Source organism: Ascaphus truei, chromosome 5 (assembly GCF_040206685.1).
Source record: "Ascaphus truei isolate aAscTru1 chromosome 5, aAscTru1.hap1, whole genome shotgun sequence".
Taxonomy (NCBI): domain Eukaryota; kingdom Metazoa; phylum Chordata; class Amphibia; order Anura; family Ascaphidae; genus Ascaphus; species Ascaphus truei.
In genome coordinates this window covers 906,920-933,138 of record NC_134487.1, presented here as the reverse complement: position 1 = coordinate 933,138, position 26,219 = coordinate 906,920, and the positions used below count along the sequence as shown (strand labels likewise).

The 26,219-nt window shown below is 56.8% G+C and overlaps 1 protein-coding gene across 4 annotated transcripts in view; it reads right to left on the bottom strand.

Moving 5' to 3' along the window:
* Positions 1 to 20,483, bottom strand: part of GOLGB1 (golgin B1) — a 177,638-nt gene extending 157,155 nt beyond the window's left edge. For all 4 annotated transcript variants that reach the window (XM_075599229.1, XM_075599230.1, XM_075599231.1 and 1 more), the window contains exon 1: positions 20,270 to 20,483. In XM_075599229.1, the coding sequence (XP_075455344.1) occupies positions 20,270 to 20,410 (141 nt within the window). In that variant the 5' untranslated portion in view covers positions 20,411 to 20,483. The remainder of the gene's footprint in view (positions 1 to 20,269) is intronic.
* Between the last annotated feature and the right edge of the window lie 5,736 nt (positions 20,484 to 26,219).

The window sequence follows — 26,219 nt, the reverse complement described above, 5'->3', positions numbered from 1 at the left end:
TTACCCACCATCATACCCAGACACTGCCCCCTACTGCACTTACCCACCATCATACCCAGACACTGCCCCCTACTGCATGTACCCACCATCATACCCAGACACTGCCACCTACTGCACTTACCCACCATCATACCCAGACACTGCCACCTACGCACTTACCCACCATCATACCAAGACACTGCCCGCTACTGCACTTACCCACCATCATACCCAGACACTGCCCCCTACTGCACTTACCCACCGTCATACCCAGACACTGCCCCCTACTGCAGCACTTACCCACCATCATACCCAGACACTGCCCCCTACTGCACTTACCCACCATCATACCCAGACACTGCCACCTACTGCACTTACCCACCATCATACCCAGACACTGCCCCCTACTGCACTTACCCACCATCATACCCAGACACTGCCGCACTTACCCACCATCAAACCCAGACACTGCCCCCTATTGCACTTACCCACCATCACACCCAGACACTGCCCCCTACTGCACATACCCACCGTCATACCCAGACACTGCCCCCTACTGCAGCACTTACCCACCATCATACCCAGACACTGCCCCCTACTGCACTTACCCACCATCATACCCAGACACTGCCCCCTACTGCACTTACCCACCATCATACCCAGACACTGCCGCACTTACCCACCATCATACCCAGACACTGCCCCCTACTGCACTTACCCACCATCATACCCAGACACTGCCCCCTACTGCACATACCCACCGTCATACCCAGACACTGCCCCCTACTGCAGCACTTACCCACCATCATACCCAGACACTGCCCCCTACTGCACTTACCCACCATCATACCCAGACACTGCCACCTACTGCACTTACCCACCATCATACCCAGACACTGCCCCCTACTGCACTTACCCACCATCATACTCAGACACTGCCACCTACTGCACTTACCCACCATCATACCCAGACACTACCGCACTTATCCACCATCATACCCAGACACTGCCCCCTACTGCACTTACCCACCATCATACCCAGACACTGCCGCACTTACCCACCGTCATACCCAGACACTGCCCCCTACTGCACTTACCCACCATCATACCCACACACTGCCCCCTACTGCACTTACCCACCATCATACCCAGACACTGTGTCCTACTGCACTTACCCACCATCATACCCAGACACTGCCCCCTACTGCACTTACCCACAATCATACCCAGACACTGCCCTTACCCACCATCATACCCAGACACTGCCACCTACTGCACTTACCCACCATCATACCCAGACACTGCCCCCTACTGCACTTACCCACCGTCATACCCAGACACTGCCCCCTACTGCACTTACCCACCATCATACCCAGACACTGCCGCCTACTGCACTTACCCACCGTCATACCCAGACACGGCCCCCTACTGCACTTACCCACCGTCATACCCAGACACTGCCGCCTACTGCATTTACCCACCATCATACCCAGGCACTGCCCCATACTGCACTTACCCACCATCATACCCAGGCACTGCCCCATACTGCATTTACCCACCATCATACCCAGACACTGCCCCCTACTGCACTTACCCATCATCATACCCAGACACTACCCCCTACTGCACTTACCCACCATCATACCCAGACACTGCCGCCTACTGCACTTACCCATCATCATACCCAGAGACAACCCCCTACTGCACTTACCCAACATCATACCCAGACACTGCCCCCTGCTGCACTTACCCACCATCATACCCAGACACTGCCGCCTACTGCACTTACCCATCATCATACCCAGACACTGCCCCCTACTGCACTTACCCACCATCATACCCAGACACTGCCCCCTACTGTACTTACCCACCATCATACCCAGACACTGCCTCCTACTGCACTTACCCACCATCATACCCAGACACTGCCGCCTACTGCACTTACCCACCATCATACCCAGACACTGCCCCCTACTGCACTTACTCACCATCATACCCAGACACTGCCACATACTGCACTTACCCACCATCATACCCAGACACTGCCACCTACTGCTCTTACCCACCATCATACCCAGGCACTGCCGCCTACTGCACTTACCCACTGCACTTACTCACCATCATACCCAGACACTGCCACCTACGCACTTACCCACCATCATACCCAGACACTGCCCACTACTGCACTTACCCACCATCATACCCAGACACTGCCCCCTACTGCACTTACCCACCGTCATACCCAGACACTGCCCCCTACTGCAGCACTTACCCACCATCATACCCAGACACTGCCCCCTACTGCACTTACCCACCATCATACCCAGACACTGCCACCTACTGCACTTACCCACCATCATACCCAGACACTGCCCCCTACTGCACTTACCCACCATCATACCCAGACACTGCCGCACTTACCCACCATCATACCCAGACACTGCCCCCTACTGCACTTACCCACCATCATACCCAGACACTGCCCCCTACTGCACATACCCACCGTCATACCCAGACACTGCCCCCTACTGCAGCACTTACCCACCATCATACCCAGACACTGCCCCCTACTGCACTTACCCACCATCATACCCAGACACTGCCACCTACTGCACTTACCCACCATCATACCCAGACACTGCCCCCTACTGCACTTACCCACCATCATACCCAGACACTGCCACCTACTGCACTTACCCACCATCATACCCAGACACTGCCCCCTACTGCACTTACCCACCATCATACCCAGACACTGCCCCCTACTGCACTTACCCACCATCATACCCAGACACTGCCCCCTACTGCACTTACCCACCATCATACCCAGACACTGCCCCCTACTGCACTTACCCACCATCATACCCAGACACTGCCCCCTACTGCACTTACCCACCATCATACCCAGACACTGCCACCTACTGCACTTACCCACCATCATACCCAGACACTGCCGCACTTATCCACCATCATACCCAGACACTGCCACCTACTGCACTTACCCACCATCATACCCAGACACTGCCACCTACTGCACTTACCCACCGTCATACCCAGACACTGCCACCTACTGCACTTACCTACTGCACTTACCCACTGCACTTACCCACCATCATACCCAGACACTGCCGCCTACTGCACTTACCCACCATCATACCCAGACACTGCCCCCTACTGCACTTACCCACCATCATACCCAGACACTGCCGCACTTACCCACCATCATACCCAGACACTGCCACCTACTGCACTTACCCACCATCACACCCAGACACTGCCACCTACTGCACTTACCCACCATCATACCCAGACACTGCCACCTACTGCACTTACCCACCATCATACCCAGACACTGCCACCTACTGCACTTACCCACCATCATACCCAGACACTGCCACCTACTGCACTTACCCACCATCATACCCAGACACTGCCCCCTACTGCACTTACCCACCATCACACCCAGACACTGCCCCCTACTGCACTTACCCACCATCACACCCAGACACTGCCGCCTACTGCACTTACCCACCATCATACCCAGACACTGCCCCCTACTGCACTTACCCACCATCATACCCAGACACTGCCGCCTACTGCACTTACCCACCATCATACCCATACACTGCCCCCTACTGCACTTACCCACCATCATACCCAGACACTGCCCTCTACTGCACTTACCCACCATCATACCCAGACACTGCCCCCTACTGCACTTACCCACCGTCATACCCAGACACTGCCCCCTACTGCACTTACCCACCATCATACCCAGACACTGCCGCCTACTGCACTTACCCACCATCATACCCACACACTGCCCTCTACTGCACTTACCCACCATCATACCCAGACACTGCCCCCTACTGCACTTACCCACCGTCATACCCAGACACTGCCCCCTACTGCACTTACCCACCATCATACCCAGACACTGCCGCCTACTGCACTTACCCACCGTCATACCCAGACACTGCCCCCTACTGCACTTACCCACCATCATACCCAGACACTGTCCCCTACTGCACTTACCCACCATCATACCCAGACACTGCCCCCTACTTCTGCACTTACCCACCATCATACCCAGACACTGCCCCCTACTGCACTTACCCACCATCATACCAAGACACTGCCACCTACTGCACTTACCCACCATCATACCCAGACACTGCCCCCTACTGCACTTACCCACCATCATACCCAGACACTGCCGCACTTACCCACCATCATACCCAGACACTGCCCCCTACTGCACTTACCCACCATCATACCCAGACACTGCCGCACTTATCCACCATCATACCCAGACACTGCCCCCTACTGCACTTACCCACCATCATACCCAGACACTGCCCCCTACTGCATTTACCCACCATCATACCCAGACACTGCCCCCTACTGCACTTACCCAAAATCATACCCAGACACTGCCCCCTACTGCACTTACCCACCATCATACCCAGACACTGCCCCCTACTGCACTTACCCACCATCATACCCAGACACTGCACCCTACTGCACTTACCCACCATCATACCCAGATACTGCCGCCTACTGCACTTACACACCATCATACCCAGACACTGCCGCCTACTGCACTTACCCACCATCACACCCAGACACTGCTCCCTACTGTACATACCCACCATCATACCCGGACACTGCCCCCTACTGCACTTACCCACCATCATACCCAGACACTGCCCCCTACTGCACTTACCCACCATCATACCCAGACACTGCCCCCTACAGCACTTACCCACCGTCATACCCAGGCACTGCCCCATACTGCACTTACCCACCGTCATACCCAGACACTGCCGCCTACTGCACTTACCCACCATCATACCCAGACACTGCCGCCTACTGCACTTACCCACCATCATACCCAGACACTGCCGCCTACTGCACTTACCCACCATCATACCCAGACCCTGCCCCCTACTGCACTTACCCACCATCATACCCAGACACTGCCCCCTACTGCACTTACCCACCGTCATACCCAGACACTGCCCCCTACTGCACTTACCCACCATCATACCCAGACACTGCCCCCTACTGCACTTACCCACCATCATACCCAGACACTGCCCCCTACTCCACTTACCCACCATCATACCCAGACACTGCCCCCTACTGCACTTACCCACCATCATACCCAGACACTGCCACCTACTGCACTTACCCACCATCATACCCAGACACTGCCCCCTACTGCACTTACCCACCATCATACCCAGACACTGCCACCTACTGCTCTTACCCACCATCATACCCAGACACTGCCGCCTACTGCACTTACCCACCGTCATACCCAGACACTGCCCCCTACTGCACATACCCACCATCATACCCAGACACTGCCGCCTACTGCACTTACCCACCATCATACCCAGACACTGCCACCTACTGCACTTACTCACCATTATACCCAGACACTGCCACCTACTGCACTTACCCACCATCATACCCAGACACTGCCCCCTACTGTACTTACCCACCATCATACCCAGACACTGCCGCCTACTGCACTTACCCACCGTCATACCCAGACACTGCCGCCTACTGCACTAACGCACCATCACAACCAGACACTGCCCCCTACTGCACTTACCCACCATCATACCAAGACACTGCCACCTACTGCACTAACCCACCGTCATACCCAGACACTGCCCCCTACTGCACTTACCCACCATCATACCCAGACACTGCCCCCTACTGCACTTACCCACCGTCATACCCAGACACTGCCACCTACTGCACTTACCCACCATCATACCCAGACACTGCCGCCTACTGCACTTACCCACCGTCATACCCAGACACTGCCGCCTACTGCACTAACGCACCATCACAACCAGACACTGCCCCCTACTGCACTTACCCACCATCATACCAAGACACTGCCACCTACTGCACTAACCCACCGTCATACCCAGACACTGCCCCCTACTGCACTTACCCACCATCATACCCAGACACTGCCCCCTACTGCACTTACCCACCGTCATACCCAGACACTGCCACCTACTGCACTTACCCACCATCATACCCAGACACTGCCCCCTACTGCTCTTACCCACCATCATACACAGACACTGCCCCCTACTGCACTTACCCACCATCATACCCAGACACTGCCACCTACTGCACTTACCCACCATCATACCCAGACACTGCCGCCTACTGCACTTACCCACTGCACTTACTCACCATCATACCCAGACACTGCCACCTACTGCACTTACCCACCATCATACCCAGACACTGCCACCTACTGCACTTACCCACCATCATACCCAGACACTGCCCCCTACTGCACTTACCCACTGCACTTACCCACCATCATACCCAGACACTGCCACCTACTGCACTTACCCACCGTCATATCCAGACACTGCCCCCTACTGCACTTACCCACCATCATACCCAGACACTGCCCCCTACTGCACTTACCCATCATCATACCCACACACTGCCCCCTACTGTACTTACCCACCATCATACCCAGACACTGCCACCTACTGCACTTACCCATCATCATACCCACACACTGCCACCTACTGCACTTACCCACCATCATACCCAGACACTGCCACCTACTGCACTTACCCACTATCATACCCAGACACTGCCGCCTACTGCACTTACCCACTGCACTTACCCACCATCATACCCAGACACTGCCCCCTACTGCACTTACCCACCATCATACCCAGACACTGCCCCCTACTGCACTTACCCATCATCATACCCACACACTGCCCCCTACTGTACTTACCCACCATCATACCCAGACACTGCCCCCTACTGCACTTACCCATCATCATACCCACACACTGCCCCCTACTGTACTTACCCACCATCATACCCAGACACTGCCACCTACTCCACTTACCCACCGTCATACCCAGACACTGCCCCCTACTGCACTTACCCACCATCATACCCAGACACTGCCCCCTACTGCACTTACCCATCATCATACCCACACACTGCCCCCTACTGTACTTACCCACCATCATACCCAGACACTGCCGCCTACTGCACTTACCCACCATCATACCCAGACACTGCCCCCTACTGCACTTACCCACCATCATACCCAGACACTGCCCCCTACTGCACTTACCCAACATCATACCCAGAAACTGCCGCCTACTGCACTTACCCACCATCATACCCAGACACTGCCACCTAATGCACTTACACACCATCATACCCAGACACTGCCACCTACTGCACTTACCCACCATCATACCCAGACACTGCCACCTACTGCACTTACCCACCGTCATACCCAGACACTGCCCCCTACTGCACTTACCCACCATCATACCCAGACACTGCCCCCTACTGCACTTACCCACCATCATACCCAGACACTGCCCCCTACTGCACTTACCCACCATCATACCCAGACACTGCCGCCTACTGCACTTACCCACCATCATAACCAGACACTGCCGCACTTACCCACCATCATACCCAGACACTGCCGCACTTACCCACCATCATACCCAGACACTGCCCCCTACTGCACTTACCCACCATCATACCCAGACGCTGCCCCCTACTGCACTTACCCATCATCATACCCACACACTGCCCCCTACTGTACTTACCCACCATCATACCCAGACACTGCCACCTACTGCACTTACCCACATCATACCCACACACTGCCACCTACTGCACTTACCCACCATCATACCCAGACACTGCCACCTACTGCACTTACCCACCATCATACCCAGACACTGCCCCCTACTGCACTTACCCACCATCATACCCAGACACTGCCCCCTACTGCACTTACCCAACATCATACCCAGACACTGCCCCCTACTGCACTTACCCATCATCATACCCACACATTGCCCCCTACTGTACTTACCCACCATCATACCCAGACACTGCCCCCTACTGCACTTACCCATCATCATACCCACACACTGCCCCCTACTGTACTTACCCACCATCATACCCAGACACTGCCCCCTACTGCACTTACCCACCATCTTACCCAGACACTGCCACCTACTGCACTTACCCATCATCATACCCAGACACTGCCGCCTACTGCACTTACCCACCATCACACCCACACACTGCCACCTACTGCACTTACCCACCATCATACCCAGACACTGCCACCTACTGCACTTACCCACCATCACACCCAGACACTGCCCCCTACTGCACTTACCCACCGTCACACCCAGACACTGCCCCCTACTGCACTTACCCACCGTCATACCCAGACACTGCCCCCTACTGCACTTACCCACCGTCATACCCAGACACTGCCCCCTACTGCACTTACCCACCATCATACCCAGACACTGCCACCTACTGCACTTACCCACCATCATACCCAGGCACTGCCACCTACTGCACTTACCCACCATCATACCCAGACACTGCCCCCTACTGCACTTACCCATCATACCCACACACTGCCCCCTACTGTACTTACCCACCATCATACCCAGACACTGCCGCCTACTGCACTTACCCACCATCATACCCAGACACTGCCCCCTACTGCACTTACCCACCATCATACCCAGACACTGCACCCTACTGCACTTACCCACCATCATACCCAGACACTGCCACCTACTGCACTTACCCACCATCATACCCAGACACTGCCACCTACTGCACTTACCCACCGTCATACCCAGACACTGCCCTCTACTGCACTTACCCACCATCATACCCAGACACTGCCCCCTACTGCACTTACCCACCATCATACCCAGACACTGCCACCTACTGCCCTTACCCACCGTCATACCAAGACACTGCCGCCTACTGCACTTACCCACCATCATACCCAGACACTGCCACCTACTGCACTTACCCATCATCATACCCAGACACTGCCGCCTACTGCACTTACCTACTGCACTTACCCACCATCATACCCAGACACTGCCGCACTTACCCACCATCATACCCAGACACTGACCCCTACTGCACTTACCCACCATCATACCCAGACACTGCCACCTACTGCACTTACCCACATCATACCCAGACACTGCCCCCTACTGCACTTACCCACCATCATACCCAGACACTGCCGCCTACTGCACTTACCCACCATCATACCCAGACACTGCCGCACTTACCCACCATCATACCCAGACACTGCCGCACTTACCCACCATCATACCCAGACACTGCCCCCTACTGCACTTACCCACCATCACAACCAGACACTGCCCCCTACTGCACTTACCCACCATCATACCCAGACACTGCCCCCTACTGCACTTACCCACCATCATACCCAGACACTGCCCCCTACTGCACTTACCCACCATCATACCCAGACACTGCCGCCTACTGCACTTACCCAACATCATACCCAGACACTGCCACCTACTGCACTTACCCACCATCATACCCAGACACTGCCCCCTACTGCACTTACCCACCGTCATACCCAGACACTGCCCCCTACTGCACTTACCCACCATCATACCCAGACACTGCCTCCTACTGCACTTACCCACCATCATACCCAGACACTGCCCCCTACTGCACTTACCCACCATCATACCCAGACACTGCCCCCTACTGCACTTACCCACCATCATACCCAGACACTGCCACCTACTGCACTTACACACCGTCATACCCAGACACTGCCACCTACTGCACTTACCCACCGTCATACCCAGACACTGCCGCCCTACTGCACTTACCCACCATCATACCCAGACACTGCCACCTACTGGACTTACCCACCATCATACCCAGACACTGCCCCCTACTGCACTTACCCACCATCATACCCAGACACTGCCTCCTACTGCACTTACCCACCATCATACCCAGACACTGCCGCCTACTGCACTTACCCACCGTCATACCCAGACACTGCCCCTTACTGCACTTACCCACCATCACACCCAGACACTGCCCCCTACTGCACTTACCCACCATCATACCCACACACTGCCGCCTACTGCACTTACCCACCATCATACCCAGACACTGCCCCCTACTGCACTTACCCACCATCATACCCAGACACTGCCCCCCTACTGCACTTACCCCCCATCATACCCACACACTGCCGCCTACTGCACTTACCCACCATCATACCCAGACACTGCCACCTACTGCACTTATCCACCATCATACCCAGATACTGCCCCCTACTGCACTTACCCACCATCATACCCACACAATGCCCCCTACTGCACTTACCCCCCATCATACCCAGACACTGCCGCCTACTGCACTTACCCACCGTCATACCCAGGAAGGGTAATTCAATGTACGTTAAAGATGTGACAGTATATACAGCTGTATATGTTATTATACATATTATTACATATTATTATCCCTAATTACACCCGGACCCAGCGCCTGCACACACCGCCCCCTAATTACACACGGACCCCGCGCCTGCACACACCACCCCCTAATTACACACGGACCCAGCACCTGCACACACCGCCCCCTAATTACACACGGACCCAGCGCCTGCACACACCTCCCCCTAATTACACCCGGACCCAGCGCCTGCACACACCGCCCCCTAATTACACACGGACCCAGCGCCTGCACACACAGCCCCCTAATTACACACAGACCCAGCGCCTGCACACACCGCCAGCTAATTACACCCGGACCCAGCGCCTGCACACACCGCCCCCTAATTACACCCGGACCCAGCGCCTGCACACACCGCCCCATAATTACACCCGGACCCAGCGCCTGCACACACCGCCCCCTAATTACACACGGACCCAGCGCCTGCACACACCGCCCCCTAATTACACACGGACCCAGCGCCTGCACACACCGCCCCCTAATTACACCCGGACCCAGCGCCTGCACACACCGCCCCCTAATTACACCCGGACCCAGCGCCTGCACACACCGCCCCCTAATTACACCCGGAGCCAGCGCCTGCACACACCGCCCCCTAATTACACACGGACCCAGCGCCTGCACACACCGCCCCCTAATTACACACGGACCCAGCGCCTGCACACACCGCCCCCTAATTACACCCGGACCCAGCGCCTGCACACACCGCCCCCTAATTACACACGGACCCAGCGCCTGCACACACCGCCCCCTAATTACACACAGACCCAGCGCCTGCACACACCGCCCCCTAATTACACACGGACCCAGCGCCTGCGCACACCGCCCCCTAATTACATACGGACCCAGCGCCTGCGCACACCGCCCCCTAATTACACACGGACCCAGCGCCTGCACACACCGCCCCCTAATTACACACGGACCCAGCACCTGCACACACCGCCCCCTAATTACACACGGACCCAGCGCCTGCACACACCGCCCCCTAATTACACACGGACCCAGCGCCTGCACACACCGCCCCCTAATTACACCCGGACCCAGCGCCTGCACACACAGCCCCCTAATTACACCCGGACCCAGCGCCTGCACACACAGCCCCCTAATTACACACGGACCCAGCATCTGCACACACCGCCCCCTAATTACACACCCGGACCCAGCGCCTGCACACACCGCCCCCTAATTACACACCCGGACCCAGCGCCTGCACACACCGCCCCCTAATTACACCCAGACCCAGCGCCTGCACACACCGCCCCCTAATTACACCCGGACCCAGCGCCTGCACACACCGCCCCCTAATTACACACGGACCCAGCACCTGCACACACCGCCCCCTAATTACACCCGGACCCAGCGCCTGCACACACCGCCCCCTAATTACACCCGGACCCAGCGCCTGCACACACCGCCCCCTAATTACACCCGGACCCAGCGCCTGCACACACAGCCCCCTAATTACACCCGGACCCAGCGCCTGCACACACAGCCCCCTAATTACACCCGGACCCAGCGCCTGCACACACCGCCCCCTAATTACACACGGACCCAGCGCCTGCACACACAGCCCCCTAATTACACCCGGACCCAGCGCCTGCGCACACCGCACCCTAATTACACCCGGACCCAGCGCCTGCACACACCGCCCCCTAATTACACACGGACCCAGCGCCTGCACACACCGCCCCCTAATTACACCCGGACCCAGCGCCTGCACACACCGCCCCCTAATTACACCCAGACCCAGCGCCTGCACACACCGCCCCCTAATTACACACGGACCCACGCCTGCACACACCGCCCCCTAATTACACACGGACCCAGCGCCTGCACACACCGCCCCCTAATTACACCCGGACCCAGCGCCTGCACACACCGCCCCCTAATTACACCCGGACCCAGCGCCTGCACACACCGCCCCCTAATTACACCCGGACCCAGCGCCTGCACACACCGCCCCCTAATTACACCCGGACCCAGCGCCTGCACACACCGCCCCCTAATTACACACGGACCCAGCGCCTGCACACACCGCCCCCTAATTACACCCGGAGCCAGCGCCTGCACACACCGCCCCCTAATTACACCCGGAGCCAGCGCCTGCACACACCGCCCCCTAATTACACCCGGACCCAGCGCCTGCACACACCGCCCCCTAATTACACCCGGAGCCAGCGCCTGCACACACCGCCCCCTAATTACACCCGGACCCAGCGCCTGCACACACCGCCCCCTAATTACACACGGACCCAGCGCCTGCACACACCGCCCCCTAATTCCACACGGACCCAGCGCCTGCACACACCGCCCCCTAATTCCACACGGACCCAGCGCCTGCACACACCGCCCCCTAATTACACCCGGACCCAGCGCCTGCACACACCGCCCCCTAATTACACACGGACCCAGCGCCTGCACACACCGCCCCCTAATTACACCCGGACCCAGCGCCTGCACACACCGCCCCCTAATTACACCCGGACCCAGCGCCTGCACACACCGCCCCCTAATTACACACGGACCCACGCCTGCACACACCGCCCCCTAATTACACACGGACCCAGCGCCTGCACACACCGCCCCCTAATTACACCCGGACCCAGCGCCTGCACACACCGCCCCCTAATTACACCCGGACCCAGCGCCTGCACACACCGCCCCCTAATTACACCCGGACCCAGCGCCTGCACACACCGCCCCCTAATTACACCCGGACCCAGCGCCTGCACACACCGCCCCCTAATTACACACGGACCCAGCGCCTGCACACACCGCCCCCTAATTACACCCGGAGCCAGCGCCTGCACACACCGCCCCCTAATTACACCCGGAGCCAGCGCCTGCACACACCGCCCCCTAATTACACCCGGACCCAGCGCCTGCACACACCGCCCCCTAATTACACCCGGAGCCAGCGCCTGCACACACCGCCCCCTAATTACACCCGGACCCAGCGCCTGCACACACCGCCCCCTAATTACACACGGACCCAGCGCCTGCACACACCGCCCCCTAATTCCACACGGACCCAGCGCCTGCACACACCGCCCCCTAATTCCACACGGACCCAGCGCCTGCACACACCGCCCCCTAATTACACACTGACCCAGCGCCTGCACACACCGCCCCCTAATTACACCCGGACCCAGCGCCTGCACACACCGCCCCCTAATTACACACGGACCCAGCGCCTGCACACACCGCCCCCTAATTACACACGGACCCAGCGCCTGCACACACCGCCCCCTAATTACACACGGACCCAGCACCTGCACACACCGCCCCCTAATTACACACACGGACCCAGCGCCTGCACACACCGCCCCCTAATTACACACGGACCCAGCACCTGCACACACCGCCCCCTAATTACACCCGGAACCAGGGCCTGCACACACAGCCCCCTAATTACACCCGGACCCAGCGCCTGCACACACCGCCCCCTAATTACACACGGACCCAGCGCCTGCACACACCGCCCCCTAATTACACCCGGACCCAGCGCCTGCACACACCGCCCCCTAATTACACCCGGACCCAGCGCCTGCACACACCGCCCCCTAATTACACACGGAGCCAGCGCCTGCACACACCGCCCCCTAATTACACACGGACCCAGCGCCTGCACACACCGCCCCCTAATTACATACGGACCCAGCGCCTGCACACACCGCCCCCTAATTACACACGGACCCAGCGCCTGCACACACCGCCCCCTAATTACACACGGACCCAGCGCCTGCACACACCGCCCCCTAATTACACACGGACCCAGCGCCTGCACACACCGCCCCCTAATTACACACGGACCCAGCGCCTGCACACACCGCCCCCTAATTACACACGGACCCAGCGCCTGCACACACCGCCCCCTAATTACACACGGACCCAGCGCCTGCACACACCGTCCCCTAATTACACACGGACCCAGCGCCTGCACACACCGTCCCCTAATTACTCACGGACCCAGCGCCTGCACACACCGCCCCCTAATTACACACGGACCCAGCGCCTGCACACACCGCCCCCTAATTACACCCGGACCCAGCGCCTGCACACACCGCCCCCTAATTACACCCGGACCCAGCGCCTGCACACACCGCCCCCTAATTACACCCGGACCCAGCGCCTGCACACACCGCCCCCTAATTACACCCGGACCCAGCGCCTGCACACACCTCCCCCTAATTACACCCGGACCCAGCGCCTGCACACACCTCCCCCTAATTACACACGGACCCAGCGCCTGCACACACCGCCCCCTAATTACACCCGGACCCAGCGCCTGCACACACCGCCCCCTAATTACACCCGGACCCAGCGCCTGCACACACCGCCCCCTAATTACACCCGGACCCAGCACCTGCACACGCCGCCCCCTAATTACACACGGACCCAGCGCCTGCACACACCGCCCCCTAATTACACCCGGACCCAGCGCCTGCACACACCTCCCCCTAATTACACCCGGACCCAGCGCCTGCACACACCGCCCCCTAATTACACCCGGACCCAGCGCCTGCACACACCGCCCCCTAATTACACACGGACCCAGCGCCTGCACACACCGCCCCCTAATTACACACGGACCCAGCGCCTGCACACACCGCCCCCTAATTACACACGGACCCAGCGCCTGCACACACCGCCCCCTAATTACACCCGGACCCAGCGCCTGCACACACCGCCCCCTAATTACACCCGGACCCAGCACCTGCACACACCGCCCCCTAATAACACACGGACCAAGCGCCTGCACACACCGCCCCCTAATTACACACAGAGCCAGCGCCTGCACACACCGCCCCCAAATTATACACGGACCCAGCGCCTGCACACACCGCCCCCTAATTACACCCGGACCCAGCACCTCCACACACCGCCCCCTAATTACACACGGACCCAGCGCCTGCACACACCGCCCCCTAATTACACACGGACCCAGCGCCTGCACACACCGCCCCCTAATTACACCCGGACCCAGCGCCTGCACACACCGCCCCCTAATTACACACCCGGACCCAGCGCCTGCACACACCGCCCCCTAATTACACACCCGGACCCAGCGCCTGCACACACCGCCCCCTAATTACACACCCGGACCCAGCGCCTGCACACACCGCCCCCTAATTGCACACGGACCCAGCGCCTGCGCACACCGCCCCCTAATTACACACGGAGCCAGCGCCTGCACACACCGCCCCCTAATTACACACGGACCCAGCGCCTGCACACACCGCCCCCTAATTACACACGGACCCAGCGCCTGCACACACCGCCCCCTAATTCCACCCGGACCCAGCGCCTGCACACACCGCCCCCTAATTCCACCCGGACCCAGCGCCTCCACACACCGCCCCCTAATTACACACGGACCCAGCGCCTGCGCACACCGCCCCCTAATTACACACGGAGCCAGCGCCTGCACACACCGCCCCCTAATTACACACGGACCCAGCGCCTGCACACACCGCCCCCTAATTACACACGGACCCAGCGCCTGCACACACCGCCCCCTAATTACACACGGACCCAGCGCCTGCACACACCGCCCCCTAATTACACCCGGACCCAGCGCCTGCACACACCGCCCCCTAATTACACCCGGACCCAGCGCCTGCACACACCGCCCCCTAATTACACACGGACCCAGCGCCTGCACACACCGCCCCCTAATTCCACACGGACCCAGCGCCTGCACACACCGCCCCCTAATTCCACACGGACCCAGCGCCTGCACACACCGCCCCCTAATTACACCCGGACCCAGCGCCTGCACACACCGCCCCCTAATTACACACGGACCCAGCGCCTGCACACACCGCCCCCTAATTACACACGGACCCAGCGCCTGCACACACAGCCCCCTAATTACACCCGGACCCAGCGCCTGCACACACCGCCCCCTAATTACACACGGACCCAGCGCCTGCACACACCGCCCCCTAATTACACCCGGACCCAGCGCCTGCACACACCGCCCCCTAATTACACCCGGACCCAGCGCCTGGACACACCGCCCCCTAATTACACACCCGGACCCAGCGCCTGCACACACCGCCCCCTAATTACACACGGACCCAGCGCCTGCACACACCGCCCCGAAATTACACACGGAGTCAGCGCCTGCACACACCGCCCCCTAATTCCACACGGACCCAGCGCCTGCACACACCGCCCCCTAATTACGCCCCCATCAGGACGAGATGCTCAGACGCTGCTCCAGCCACTAGCACAATAAAAGCATTTCCATGAGACGTCAGAGGGACCGATTATCCAATCTACAAATCTGGGGATCCCCCCCAAACACCATTACAGAGGGACAGATTACCCAAATGTACAAACTCAGAGATCCCCCCCCCCCCAAATACCATTACAGAGGGGCCGATTATCCAATCTACAAACCCAGATATCCCCCCAAATACCATTACAGAGGGGCCGATTATCCAATCTACAAACCCAGATATCCCCCCAAATACCATTACAGAGGGGCCGATTATCCAATCTACAAACCCAGATATCCCCCCAAATACCATTACAGAGGGGCCGATTATCCAATCTACAAACCCAGATATCCCCCCAAATACCATTACAGAGGGGCTGATTATCCCAATCTACAAACCCGGAGATCCCCACAAACACCATTACAGAGGGGCCGATTATACAATCTACAAACCCAGATATCCCCCCAAACACCATTACAGAGGGGCCGATTATACAATCTACAAACCCTGGAATCCCCTCCAAACACCATTACAGAGGGGCTGATTATCCCAATCTACAAACCCGGAGATCCCCACAAACACCATTACAGAGGGGCTGATTATCCCAATCTACAAACCCGGAGATCCCCACAAACACCATTACAGAGGGGCTGATTATCCCAATCTACAAACCCGGAGATCCCCACAAACACCATTACAGAGGGGCTGATTATCCCAATCTACAAACCCGGAGATCCCCACAAACAACATTACAGAGGGGCTGATTATCCCAATCTACAAACCCGGAGATCCCCTCCAAACACCATTACAGAGGGGCCGATTATCCCAATCTACAAACCCGGGGATCCCCCCCAAACACCATTACAGAGGGGCTGATTATCCCAATCTACAAACCCGGAGATCCCCACAAACACCATTACAGAGGGGCTGATTATCCCAATCTACAAACCCGGAGATCCCCACAAACAACATTACAGAGGGGCTGATTATCCCAATCTACAAACCCGGAGATCCCCCCAAACACCATTACAGAGGGGCCGATTATCCCAATCCTACAAACCCGGATATCCCCCCAAACACCATTACAGAGGGGCCGATTATCCCAATCTACAAACCCGGATATCCCCCCAAACACCATTACAGAGGGGCCGATTATCCCAATCTACAAACCCAGATATCCCCCCAAACACCATTACAGAGGGGCCGATTATCCCAATCTACAAACCCGGAGATCCCCCCAAACACAATTACAGAGGGGCTGATTATCCCAATCTACAAACCCCGGGATCCCCCCAAATACCATTACAGAGGGACTGTCACGGGAGATCAGTACTTTTACACCGAAACCACCGGGATCACCAGCACCAGATGGGACAAAGTTGTTGAATAAAATGGGGTTTATTCTGGCAGCCAGCAGACAAACAAAGATACACAAAGCATGATACAATACCAACTGGGGCCTGGGGAGGAGACTCTAGCCTCGCTAGGTACAGGAGCCTGGGGAGCAGACTCTAACCTCGTTAGGTGCAGGGGCCTGGGGAGGAGACTCTAACCTCGTTAGGTGCAGGGGCTGCTTCAAGAAGGTTTGACCTGTCCGCTTCTCGTCCAAGATATCAGAGTGCTGATCACACAGCAGCCACTCACATGTATCTCCAGCTGGTCACAGTCAAGATCCAAACTCCTTCACAGATTGTCTCTCAGGTGGTCCTCTGAGGGAAGCTTCACACTCCTTCCCAGAGTGTCTCTCCCTCTGTTAGTCTCTCTAAATGGTCTGATCAGCAGTGCCTCTTATAGAGCCCTCTGTGGCAATCCTTTACATTGGAGGGTGGTTGCTGGCCAACCAGTGCACAGATTAAGTTGGTGCCACAAAAGCCAGAGCAGGGCGTGCTAGAGCACTCAAGACCTCCCACTGTATTTGAGCCGTAGAGTCTGGACAGTACAATGCTCTTTCTCCCAGATCTGATCAGCAGCCTTTCAGAGGGGCCGATTATCCCAATCTACAAACCCGGGGATCCTCCCCAAACACCATTACAGAGGGGCCGATTATCCAATCTACAAACCCGGATATCCCCCCAAACACCATTACAGAGGGGCCGATTATCCAATCTACAAACCCGGATATCCCCCCAAACACCATTACAGAGGGGCCGATTATCCCAATCTCCAAACCCGGGGATCCCCCCCAAACACCATTACAGAGGGGCCGATTATCCCAATCTACAAACCCGGATATCCCCCCAAACACCATTACAGAGGGGCCGATTATCCCAATCTACAAACCCCGGGATCCCCCCAAACACCATTACAGAGGGGCCGTTTTGATGGTAGGGGTCGCTGGCTGACCTAGTGGGGAGAAATCCCAGCTATTTACCCCTAAATCCATGTAACTTGGCCAGCTATGTAAGGCTTATTTCACCCAAATGTAATTTAATATCAGAGGGAGAACTGGGAATGTATAATGCACCATGTCTGTAAGAATGTATTTCAAAGCATGTATTCTGCATTCCTGTAACAATCCTTTCCCCAATCAACATTGTTCTTTGATGGGATTTGGGCTAGCTGTGTGTAATGCGAAGTCCTGTCTTTTACATAAGTACCCTATGTCTGCATTTATACGTGGGTTAGCAGTTCCTCCCAGATTAGATACAGTAGTTGGTATTGTGTAGTGATGGAATTAACATGCAAGAAAGTAAATTAGATATTCCACTGTTATTGTTATTTCTAGGGAGAAAGACTAAGTAATTCACTCAGTTGAAGCTCTCCATAGAAATAGATCAGAACAAATGTGGGGGATTAGTTAAATGAATCAGTTATCAGGTCTGAGACCCAGGCACTGTTTCTCTTGGCTGGCTACATTGTTCAAGGTTAAAGCATAGCCAGCAAGAGGTATAAAAGGAACACTGCAGGTCAGAGCAGGAGTTATCCTTCAGAGGGAGAGAAACTCTGGAAGGAGTGTGGAGATTCCCTCAGTTCCATCAGAAAGAAGAAGTACACCTCTGGGAAGGAGTGTGGAGTTGGACAGTGACCAGCTGGAGATTCCTGTCAAGAGTGTCTGCTGTGTGCAGCACTCTGATATCCTGAAGCAGAGAAGCGGACAGGGGGAACCCATTTGAAGTCGGTCCCTGCACCTAGGAAAGGTAGATCTCATTCCCCAGGCCCCCGTGTGTATATTTTTTAATTCGTGTGTTTCCGAGGTCTTATCAAAAATAAACCTTATTTATTTCATTAATGTGTTTTGCCCTGTGACTGATCCCTTAAATATAAATGGTGTTAAAAGTCCTGGTCTACCGTGACAGGCCGATTATCCAATCTACAAACCTGCGGATCCCCCCCAAACACCATTACAGAGAGGCAGATTATCCAATCGCTCCCCCCCCCCACCAAACACCATTACAGAGAGGCTGATTATCCATTCTACAAACCCAGAGATCCCCCCCCCCCTCAAACATCATTACAGAGGGGACGATTATCCATTCTACAAACCGAGAGATCCCCCCACCCCTCCCCCCCAAACATCATTATAGAGGGGACGATTATCCCAATCAACAAACCCGCGGACACCTCCCAAACACCAATAATATCAGTCAAATCAGTATCAACATTAACAAAAAATGATGGAGATAAACCAACAGAACAAATAAATCTGCCAGAAGCACACAGAGCTGGATCAAAGGGTTTCACACACACTGCTGCACCTTTAGCTGTGCATCCCTCTGCTGGACCTCTGCATCCTTCTGCTGGACCTCTGCATCCTTCTGCTGGACCTCTGCATCCTTCTGCTGGATCAGCCCCTTCAGTTGAATCACCAGCTGTTCTGAGTGAGCCAGTCGTTCCATAACATCCTCCGATACGCCCTCCAGACCAGAGTCGACAGCGGGGGCCTGAGAGACACACACTGCTCCATACCGAGCTCCCCATCTGTGTCCCTATGTCACCCTGTAACCTTGCAGGGCCGGCCTGAGACCAGAGTTCAGAGCCCCGCTCCCTGTGTCATACTGTCACTGTGTCACCCTGCGCAGCCCCGCTCCCCGTGTCATACTGTCACCCTGCATAGCCCCGTTCCCTGTGTCATACTGTCACTGTGCCACCCTGCACAGCCCCACTCCCCGTGTCATACTGTCACTGTGCCACCCTGCACAGCCCGCTCCCCGTGTCATACTGTCACTGTGCCACCCTGCACAGCCCCGCTCCCCGTGTCATACGGTCACTGTGCCACCCTGCACAGCCCCGCTCCCCGTGTCATACTGTCACTGTGTCACCCTGCGCAGCCCCGCTCCCCGTGTCATACTGTCACTGTGTCACCCTGCATAGCCCCGTTCCCTGTGTCATACTGTCACTGTGCCACCCTGCACAGCCCCACTCCCCGTGTCATACTGTCACTGTGCCACCCTGCACAGCCCCGCTCCCCGTGTCATACTGTCACTGTGCCACCCTGCACAGCCCCGCTCCCCGTGTCATACTGTCACTGTGCCACCCTGCACAGCCCCGCTCCCCGTGTCATACTGTCACTGTGTCACCCTGCGCAGCCCCGCTCCCCGTGTCATACTGTCACTGTGTCACCCTGCACAGCCCCGCTCCCCGTGTCATACTGTCACTGTGTCACCCTGCACAGCCCCGTTCCCCGTGTCATACTGTCACTGTGTCACCCTGCACAGCCCCGTTCACCGTGTCATACTGTCACTGTGTCACCCTGCACAGCCCCGTTCCCCGTGTCATACTGTCACTGTGTCACCCTGCACAGCCCCGCTCCCCGTGTCATACGGTCACTGTGTCACCCTGCACAGCCCCGCTCCCCGTGTCATACTGTCACTGTGTCACCCTGCACAGCCCCGCTCCCCGTGTCATACGGTCACTGTGTCACCCTGCACAGCCCCGCTCCCCGTGTCATACGGTCACTGTGTCACCCTGCACAGCCCCGCTCCCCGTGTCATACTGTCACTGTGTCACCCTGCACAGCCCCGTGTCACACTGTCACTGTGTCACCCTGCACAGCCCCGCTCCCCGTGTCATACGGTCACTGTGTCACCCTGCACAGCCCCGCTCCCCGTGTCATACGGTCACTGTGTCACCCTGCACAGCCCCGTTCCCCGTGTCATACTGTCACTGTGTCACCCTGCACAGCCCCGCTCCCCGTGTCATACTGTCACTGTGTCACCCTGCACAGCCCCGCTCCCCGTGTCATACGGTCACTGTGTCACCCTGCACAGCCCCGTTCCCCGTGTCATACTGTCACTGTGTCACCCTGCACAGCCCCGCTCCCCGTGTCATACTGTCACTGTGTCACCCTGCACAGCCCCGCTCCCCGTGTCATACTGTCACTGTGTCACCCTGCACAGCCCCGCTCCCCGTGTCATACGGTCACTGTGTCAAGTGAAAAACAAAAATTGTGAGGCGCTACTTATGAAGGTGAAATATATATGTGCATATAAATCAAAATAATATGATAATTTACAAAAGTGCTCAAATATAAAAAAAATGGCAAACTTTGCTGCTCAACCCTCTTGGGAGAAGATCCAATTTTCTCCTATCTTGAATGGCGTAGAGAAACTTGTGGGGAGCGCAGGTATCACCATATACATATAAGGAAAATAATAAAATAGTGTGGTATGTCTAAACAAACACAGCAACCTAAGCAGGAATCGTGAATGGGAACTCACATTCTCCCAGTGGTAATACAGCCTTTGAATAGCAATAGATGCAGTGGGTAGATTCAGCGATGTGCAGGGGGGTCTTGCTTGTGCACACTCCCTGATGTCAGCAGGACAAACCCTCAATGGAATAAAAGAAAGACAGTTCTAGTGCAACACTGTATGTTCACTGTGGATATATTGAAAAATCAGACTCCCGACGAAGCTGCCACGCCAGCGAAACGCGTTGAGTGAACCTGCAGCAGTCCAGAAGTGTGCCATACATGCCCCAGAACGCGTGTGGATCCATCCTGTGATCACCGACGAAACCGGAAGTGACGCGACGGGCCGAACCGGAAGTGACGCGACGCGACCTCGGGAGGGGGGTGGATGGAGTACACCTATGCTGCGCATCGATTGTTATGTGTCTAAGCACATGTTGATCATGTAAGTGCAATAGAAATTGCCTATTTCAATATATCCATAGTGAACATACAGTGTTGCACTAGAGTTGTCTTTCTTTCATTCCATTGAGGGTTTGTCCTGCTGACATCAGGGAGTGTGTACAAGCAAGACCCCCCTGCACATCGCTGAATCTACCCACTGCATCTATTGCTATTCAAAGGCTGTATTACCACTGGGAGAATGTGAGTCCCCATTCATGATTCCTGTTAGGTTGCTGTGTTTGTCACTGTGTCACCCTGCACAGCCCCGCTACCCGTGTCATACTGTCACTCTGCATAGCCCCGCTCCCCGTGTCCTACTGTCTCTGTGTCACCCTGCACAGCCCCACTCCCCGTGTCATACTGTCACTCTGCATAGCCCCGCTCCCCGTGTCATACTGTCTCTGTGTCACCCTGCACAGCCCCACTCCCCGTGTCATACTGTCACTCTGCACAGCCCCGCTCTCGTGTCACACTGCCACCCTGAACAGCCCCGCGTCACACTGTCACCCTGCACAGCCCCGCTCCCCGTGTCATACTGTCTCTGTGTCACCCTGCACAGCCCCACTCCCCGTGTCACACTGTCACCCTGCACAGCTCCGCTCCCCGTGTCATACTGTCACTGTGTCACCCTGCACAGCCCCGCTCCCCGTGCCACACTGTCACTATCACCCTGCACAGCTCCGCTCCCCGTGTCATACTGTCACTGTGCCACCCTGCACAGCCCCGTGTCATACTGTCACTGTTTCACATTGCACAGCCCCGTGTCACACTGTCACTGTGTCACCCTGCACAGCCCCGCTCCCCGTGTCACACTGTCACTGTGTCACCCTGCACAGCCCCGCTCCCCGTGTCATAATGTCACTGTGTCACCCTGCATAGCCCTGCTACCCGTGTCATACTGTCACTGTGTCACCCTGCACAGCCCCGCTCCCCGTGTCACACTGTCACCCTGCACAGCTCCGCTCCCCGTGTCATTCTGTCACTGTGTCACATTGCACAGCCCCGTGTCACACTGTCACTGTGTCACCCTGCACAGCCCCGCTCCCCGTGTCACACTGTCACCCTTTCAGAGCTTGGCCTGAGATGCAGGTGGAGCCTTTGAGAGTATGTCCTGGATACAGATATCACTCACCAGCCCCCGGCGGTTCCAGCTTCCTCCCCATCACCGGACAGCTCGTGCAGGACCGTGTTGGCGAGGCCAGAGAGACGGCTAAACATGCTGGCCTGACAGAGAAATGATACTTCCCATTACTCCCAGACACTCCACTAATAGACACTCTCCCCCCCTTCTCCCGGAGGGGGGGGGATTATATTTATATGAGGGGGGGAGGGAATTATATGAGGGGGGGAGGGAATTATTATATGATGGGGGGGGGTGTTATATGATGGGGGGGTGTTATATGATGGGGGGGGGTGTTATATGATGGGGGGGTGGGTGTTATATGATGGGGGGTGGTGTTATATGATGGGGGGGTGGTGTTATATGATGGGGGGGTGGTGTTATATGATGGGGGGTGGTGTTATATGATGGGGGGGTGGTGTTATATGATGGGGGGGTGGTGTTATATGATGGGGGGTGTTATATGATGGGGGGTGTTATATGATGGGGGGGTGTTATATGATGGGGGGGTGTTATATGATGGGGGGTTATATGATGGGGGGGGTGTTATATGATGGGGGGGTGGTGTTATATGATGGGGGGGTGGTGTTATATGATGGGGGGGTGGTGTTATATGATGGGGGGGTGGTGTTATATGATGGGGGGGTGGTGTTATATGATGGGGGGGTGGTGTTATATGATGGGGGGGTGGTGTTATATGATGGGGGGGTGGTGTTATATGATGGGGGGGTGTTATATGATGGGGGGGGTGTTATATGATGGGGGGTGTTATATGATGGGGGGGTGTTATATGATGGGGGGGTGTTATATGATGGGGGGTGTTATATGATGGGGGGGTGTTATATGATGGGGGGGGTGTTATATGATGGGGGGGGTGTTATATGATGGGGGGGTGTTATATGATGGGGGGGGTTATATGATGGGGGGGTGTTATATGATGGGGGGGTGTTATATGATGGGGGGGGTGTTATATGATGGGGGGGTGTATATGATGGGGGGGGTGTTATATGATGGGGGGGGTTATATGATGGGGGGGTGTTATATGATGGGGGGGTGTTATATGATGGGGGGGTGTTATATGATGGGGGGGTGTTATATGATGGGGGGGGTGTTATATGATGGGGGGGTGTTATATGATGGGGGGGTGTTATATGATGGGGGGTGTTATATGATGGGGGGGGTGTTATATGATGGGGGGGTGTTATATGATGGGGGGGGTGTTATATGATGGGGGGGGGTGTTATATGATGGGGGGGTGTTATATGATGGGGGGGGTGTTATATGATGGGGGGGGTGTTATATGATGGGGGGGGTGTTATATGAGGGGGGTGTGTTATATGAGGGGGGGGTGTTATATGATTGGGGGGGTGTTATATGATGGGGGGGTGTTATATGATGGGGGGGTGTTATATGATGGGGGGGGTGTTATATGATGGGGGGTGTTATATGATGGGGGGGTGTTATATGATGGGGGGGTGTTATATGTTGGGGGGGTGTTATATGATGGGGGGGTGTTATATGATGGGGGGGGTGTTATATGATGGGGGGTGTTATATGAGGGGGGGGTGTTATATGAGGGGGGGGGGTGTTATATGAGGGGGGGGGTGTTATATGAGGGGGGGATGTTATATGAGGGGGGGGTGTTATATGAGGGGGGATTATATGAGGGGGGGTGTTATATGAGGGGGGATTATATGAGGGGGGGTGTTATATGATGGGGGGGGTGTTATATATGGGGGGGGTGTTATATGAGGGGGGGGTGTTATATGAGGGGGGGGGGTTATATGAGGGGGGGGTGTTATATGAGGGGGGGTGTTATATGAGGGGGGGTGTTATATGAGGGGGGGTGTTATATGAGGGGGGGTGTTATATGAGGGGGGTGTTATATGAGGGGGGGGTGTTATATGAGGGGGGGGGTGTTATATGAGGGGGGGATTATATGAGGGGGGGGGGGTCGGTCCGGTGAATCCTAGTTACCTTTCAGTGCCCCGGTCTCAGTCTCCCCCGCTCGGGTCCTGGTCTCTCCCCCGGTCTCTCAGGTCCCGGTGTCTCGCGCTCGGGTCCCGGTCTCTCAGGTCCCGGTGTCTCAGGTCCGGTGTCTCGCGCTCGGGTCCCGGTCTCTCAGGTCCCGGTGTCTCAGGTCCCGGTGTCTCGCGCTCGGGTCCCGGTCTCTCAGGTCCCGGTGTCTCGCGCTCGGGTCCCGGTGTCTCGCGCTCGGGTCCCGGTCTCTCAGGTCCCGGTGTCTCGCGCTCGGGTCCCGGTGTCCTCGCGCTCGGGTCCCGGTCTCTCAGGTCCCGGTGTCTCGCGCTCGGTTCCCGGTCTCTCAGGTCCCGGTGTCCTCGCGCTCGGGTCCCGGCTCCACCTCCGGCCACATCAGCAGAAGCAACACTTCCGCGAGACACGGAGATCCCGCCCCCTGTGCAAAGTGCACACCAATCAGCGTTAGAGAAAC